This window comes from Mustela nigripes, chromosome 7 (genome assembly GCF_022355385.1).
Source record: "Mustela nigripes isolate SB6536 chromosome 7, MUSNIG.SB6536, whole genome shotgun sequence".
NCBI classification, from domain to species: domain Eukaryota; kingdom Metazoa; phylum Chordata; class Mammalia; order Carnivora; family Mustelidae; genus Mustela; species Mustela nigripes.
This window is the reverse complement of record NC_081563.1, coordinates 114,666,930-114,672,723: the sequence shown is the minus strand read 5'-3', so window position 1 is coordinate 114,672,723 and position 5,794 is coordinate 114,666,930. Positions and strand designations below refer to the sequence as shown.

The following is a 5,794-nucleotide window of genomic DNA, read 5'->3' as shown; positions in this document are numbered from 1 at the left end:
GGCAGAGGCTTTAACCCACTGAGCCACCCAGGTGCCCCTGAAATTAATTTCTTTTAAAATCAGAAGGAAAATGTGGGGAGCGCCTGGGTGGCTCAGTGGGTTAAAGCCTCTGCTTTCGGCTCAGGTCATGATCCCAGGGTCCTGGGATCGAGCCCCGCATTGGGCTCTCTGCTCAGCAGGGAGCCTGCTTCCTCCTCTCTCTCTGTCTGCCTCTCTGCATACTTGTGATCTCACTCTGTCAAATAAATTTTTAAAAATTAAAAAAAAAAAGAAGGAAAACATGAATTTGGGGGTCAAAGGGAAAGTTTTCGTAGGTCCTATTGGTATATTCATCTTTCTATCAATGCAGTTATCAACTATATATTTAATATTTAAAGAAATATTTCTACATATCAAATATATAGGCATTTAAATAAAATATTCATATTTATATTTATAAATATAAAATATAATATATATTGTATGGAGGAAGGGTCCTATGAAGGCAAAAGTGCTTAAGGCCCGTGAAAGCCGTAACAGCGTTCTGGTCAGTAGCTTGAAATTGACAATGGTGGGAATATTTATACCCCCTCCTTAAATCAGCAAATGCTATAAATCAAGGCTTGAAATTTTGTTTTGCTAGCAAACATTTTCTGTAAAGGGCCAGATAGTCAATATGTTAGGCTTTGTAGACTGTGCGATTGTGTCATAATTCTCAACCCTTTCTTGCAGTACAAAAGCCACTACAGACAACAAATAACGGGCGTCACTGTGTTCCAATAAAACATGGTCTGCCCTAGTTTTCCAATCCCTGGTCTAGACTTCACATGCTAAAGAAAAAGGCAATTGCACAGATTAAGCCTTACTTGTGCTGTATCTGTATCTGTTACATTGTGATCAGCACAAAAACATGAGGGTATATTGGAAGCTCTTACTCGTGTTACAAAGAAGTTGCTTGTGTCATTGACTAATGAGTGAAGTTCCCATGCACATCTTCATTATTTCATTTTCATTTTTATTCATGAATATAAAAGAAACTATCAACCCACAGTCATGTCAGAGCTATACTTGGAGAAGGTATGTTGTCAAGCAACTTACCTCTGTGAGCAACTGAAGCATAATCCTTTGGGGAAACTCTGGGAAACAACCCAAAACACACACCTCACAGTTACTGTACCAGGGGAGCAAGGGAGCAGGGGTATTTATACACCAGCTCCCAGAAGTCATTAGTTGAGGATTTATCCCAGAGCGGATGAATTCCTCAGCACTTTTTTTCTTCTGGGAACACTGGCAGCTGAGGCTTTCTGCAGCTTTAGGAAAAGAGCCCTCAGGCATACCATGATGCAGATAATGGCAGCTAAAAGTCTAACCCACTTCAAGGGATACTGACAGTCATGCCACACCCTCTGAGGTGAAAATCTGGAGGACCCTTCTAGTTGCTATGGTGGCTGTGCTTAAAATATTTTAAGAGATCTAAGCCCCATCCAGCTTTGCCATCCTTTGAGTTAATTCATGGTCCTCAGCATCCAAAATGGTAGCCAGAGCTCCAGCCTTCATATGCACATTCTAGGCAGCAAGATAGAGGAAGAAATGAAAAATAAGGGGCAAAGAGTCCACTTCGGTTGTCTTTTAAGAAATAATACCAGGGATGCCTGGGTGGCTCAGTTGGTTGGGCAGCTGCCTTCAGCTCAGGTCATGATCCCAGCATCCTGGGATCAAGTCCACATCGGGCTCCTTGCTTGGAGGGGAGCCTGCTTCTCCCTCTGCCTCTGCCTGCCACTCTGTCTGCCTGTGCTCACTCTTGCTCCTCTCTCTCTGACAAATAAATAAAATATTAAAAAAAAAGAAATAATATCAAAAGGTGCTTTAGCACATTTCCACTTACAACCCATTGAACAGAACTTAATCACCTGGCCACACTTAGCAGTAAGAGGGATTGGGAAGTGCAGCCTTCGTTCTGGGCAGTTATGTGCTTCCTGATAAAAATGCTCTTTCTCTGGAAGAAGGGGGAACATGGTTATGGTGACAACTAGCAGTCATTGCTGACTTCCAAAAGGGAAGAGATTCAAATGGAATGTAAATTGATATAGCATTTTTCAGAATATATGGTGATGAGGACAGACAGATGACAAAACTGAGGTCCAGGTCCGGGAATAAGGAGGCAGTTTTATTTTAACTCACAAGAGGGAAATGAAACAAGTACTTTCCCTGTGTTTAAACTCGAAAGCCACATCTAGATACTAGATTAAAGCAAGTCATTGACATCTTAGAATGGGACACTTTATCTATGCCTTCTTTTGACGCCTTCCAGAAGAGGAGTGCATGCAGCTTTCCCAAAGAACTGGTGGTGGCACTCAAATTTATCTCCATGTTTTTGTTTGCTTTTTTATTGAACAGACTTTATTTTTCAGAGCAGTTTTAGATTTACAGAAAAATGAGTAGAAAGCACAAAATTCCCATATACCCTCTCATCTAGCCTCCAGTTTCCTCTCTTATTTTTTAAAAATATTTTATTTGTTTACTTGACAGGAAGAGAGAGAGAATGAGAGGGAACACAAGCAGGGGAAGTGGGAGAGGGAGAAGCAGGCTCCCCGCTGAGCAGGGAGCCCAATGCAGGGCTCAATCCCAGGACCCTGGGACAATGACCTGAGCCAAAGGCAGATGCTTAACGACTGAGCCACCCAGATGTCCTCATTTTCTTAACAGTGTCTTTCTCATAGCAGAGTTTTTAATTTTAATGGAGTCTAATTTAACAATATTTTCTTCCATGGACTGTGCTTTGATGCAGTATTGGTCCTCGTGTTTTACTGCGTCTTTGCTGTGACCAGAGGGATAAATCACAGTATAGGCAGTGTAAACCAAAAGAGCAGGACGATGGGAACTGACCCCTGGTCTTGTCTGTGTAGCAACAGGTTCCCTCTTATGGATTACTGAAGAGCTAGACCACAAATCATGAGTGCAAATTCCTACCAAAGGAGCCTGAGCTCTGCTTTCAGATACCCAAAGATATATCCCAAATGAGAAAGCAGGAGAGAAATTCAGTTACCCACTAGGTAAACTGAAACACTGCTAGCTTCATTTTCCACAGTTTATTCCCGGTTCCTCTGTGCTACTCCGGGGTGCAAAACAAGTTCAATATAGGGTCCCAGGGGACCCTGGCAGGTGCTGTGATGTAAATCCTTCAGAAGATGCAATAATGTAGAAAGATGTCATTGGTTCCCCTATCTCACTGTCCGCCTCTTCCCATCATTCCCTTACAATGAAAGCTAATGCTTTCGATTGAAACAACATGCAGGAAGGGCCCACAGCTTCCTTGTCTTCTCTGCATCCTTCCCACATCTCCCTCCCCTCCACTGAGAGCTTCTCATGCAGGCTACCAAATACCTCTCAGCAATCACGTCTCCAGGCCCTGATATTCCTACAATGGTGGGTACCATCTTAACAACCATGATAGCTGCTTGGCCATGGGCAATGGCCAGCCTATGGACAGCCCAGGAGCCCTCGGGGAGACCCAGACTAACCAGCTTATTTATCAGTGTGGGTCATCAGGAAAGTCAGGGCCCCAATTTGAAAAATCATTCTTTTTTAAAATTTTTACTTTTTTTAAAGATTGTTTAAAAAAGATTTCATTTATTTATTTGACAAACAGAGAGCAATCACAAGTAAGCAGAGAGGCAGGCAGAGGGATGGAGGGGGGAAGCAGGCTCCCTGCTGAGCAGAGCGCCCAATGCTGGACTCTGGGGATCCCAGGACCCTGGGATCATGACCTGAGCTGAAGGCAGAGGCTTAACCCACTGAGCCACCCAGACACCCAAAAAGTCATTCTTATCATCTTGTCAGACTCAGTTCTTTGGAGACAAACACCCATCCAGCATCCCAGTGCCAGTGTGATAGACAGAATAAAGCCCTTCCCCCACACCCAAGATGTCACTATCCTAATCCCTGGAACCTGTGAATATGGGGCTTTGCAGATGTGAATAAGGATCTTGAAATGGAAACGTTAGTCTGGATAATCCAGGTGGGCCTAATGTACCAACAGGTGTTCCTACAAGAGGAAGAGGGAGGCAGGAGACAGAGTCAGAGAAGGAGCTGTCATGACAAGTGGTTTGAAGGGATGGGTATAAGAGAAGCAAGAGTCCGGGGACATGTCAGTCTCCAGAAGCTAGAAAAGGCAAGGAAAAGAATTCTTCCCTAGAGGCTCTGAAAGGCAGACGGCCTTGCTAAATCCATTTCAGACATCTGCCTCTGGAACTGTAAGATAATGAATTTGTGTTTTTAAGCCACCAAGTTTGTGGTCATTTGTTACAGGAGCCATAGAAAACAAACACAGCCAGTGACTAATTGGTGTGGGCATGGGCCGTTAAGAAACCTTGGAAGCCTTGGACCCCACTTCTCTTCATACTCCTGGTCTTTGGAAGGGTCCTTCCTCTTCTCAGATGTGTCATCCAGCAAAAAGGCAAGTAGATGATAGTCACGAACTGGCAGGACAAGACAAGCCGATCTGTCAGTAAAGCCTTTAGCCTTTGTGTCTTTTATTTAAATATTTATTCCATCATTTTTAAATTTTCCCATAGCAACCACAGTAGTGCCTGTCCCAGGCAATAGACATATTAACTTGGGGTCTCCTGAGGACGGCAGATTGTAGACTGCTGGAGTCAAAAAAGAGACTGTCCGGTTCAAACCACTTGACAGATGCGGAACTGGCTGGACCGAGGTGGGGCGGGCTGGTGTCTGTGGGGAACGGTGAGCAGGACCAGGCAGGCTGCGCTAGAGCCACACCTTAGGCATCAGCTGGGTACCTGGCCCCACCCGGATTCGCCCATCATGGCTGCTGTTGGTACTGGCTCTCGGTGGCCGTGTAGAAGTCGTCCAGCACGCTCTGGATATATTCGAAGGTGGGCCGCTCCTCAGGGCGGTTCTTCCAGCAGCGTGTCATGATGCTGTAGAGCTCCTCAGGGCAGTGCTCTGGTCGAGGCATGCGGTACCCACGCTCCAGCGCCCGGATCACCTCTGGGTTTGTCATCCCTGAGAAGGAACCATGGAATTAAAAAGGGAGGGATTGGGACAGGGAAACCCGGGGTGACAGACACCGTGACCTCCCCCACAGCCATCACTTCCCACCTCCCTTAGGAGCTGAGCCCCTCCCACGTGAAAGCCAGTCTCCCTAACAGCTAGGATAGGGGCGTGACACCCAGTTTTGGCCAATGGGAGCTGAGGAGCATTGTTCCGGCAGACTACCAGGAAAAGTGTTCCTCCCTTGGAAGAAACACCCTTCCTCTTTCGATGACACTGAGGAACAACATGATCCTTGGAGGACCGCACAGGGAAGACAATCACAGAGAAGCTAACCACAGTCCTGAGTGCTGTTGAGCACGTGAACTAGCCAGTCACCAACGCCAGACTCCTCCTCATATAAGACTGATAACTTGCCTATAGTTTCTGCCACTCTTGGTTATTTTGTTCCTTACAGCCTAATGTGTCCTCTTGGATATAGGTTCCATAACGCATTGCCTGGCTCTTACTGGTGTATCCTCAAGACAAAACAGGCGGCCTGTCTCAGAGTCACTCTGTGAGTGGGACCATTTCCTTGTTCAATTGATGTTTATCTGAGATATCCTGAAAAACAATCTTCTGCACGCCTGTGATGCCCAATCTTTTTTTTTTTTTTTTTAAAGATTTTATTTATTTATTTGTCAGAGAGAGAGTGAGCGAGAGCGAGCACAGGCAGAGTGGAAGGCAGAGTCAGAGGGAGAAGCAGGCTCCCTGCGGAGCAAGGAGCCCGATGTGGGACTTGATCCCAGCGTCCTGGGATCAA

At 45.5% G+C, this 5,794-nt stretch overlaps 1 protein-coding gene across 5 annotated transcripts in view; it reads right to left on the bottom strand.

The window, feature by feature from the left end:
* Positions 1-4,481: 4,481 nt before the first annotated feature.
* HCK (HCK proto-oncogene, Src family tyrosine kinase) overlaps positions 4,482-5,794 on the bottom strand; it is a 40,021-nt gene continuing 38,708 nt past the window's right edge. For all 5 annotated transcript variants that reach the window (XM_059406762.1, XM_059406763.1, XM_059406760.1 and 2 more), the window contains one exon: positions 4,482-5,004. In XM_059406762.1, coding sequence (XP_059262745.1) covers positions 4,802-5,004 — 203 coding nt within the window. In that variant the 3' untranslated portion in view covers positions 4,482-4,801. The remainder of the gene's footprint in view (positions 5,005-5,794) is intronic.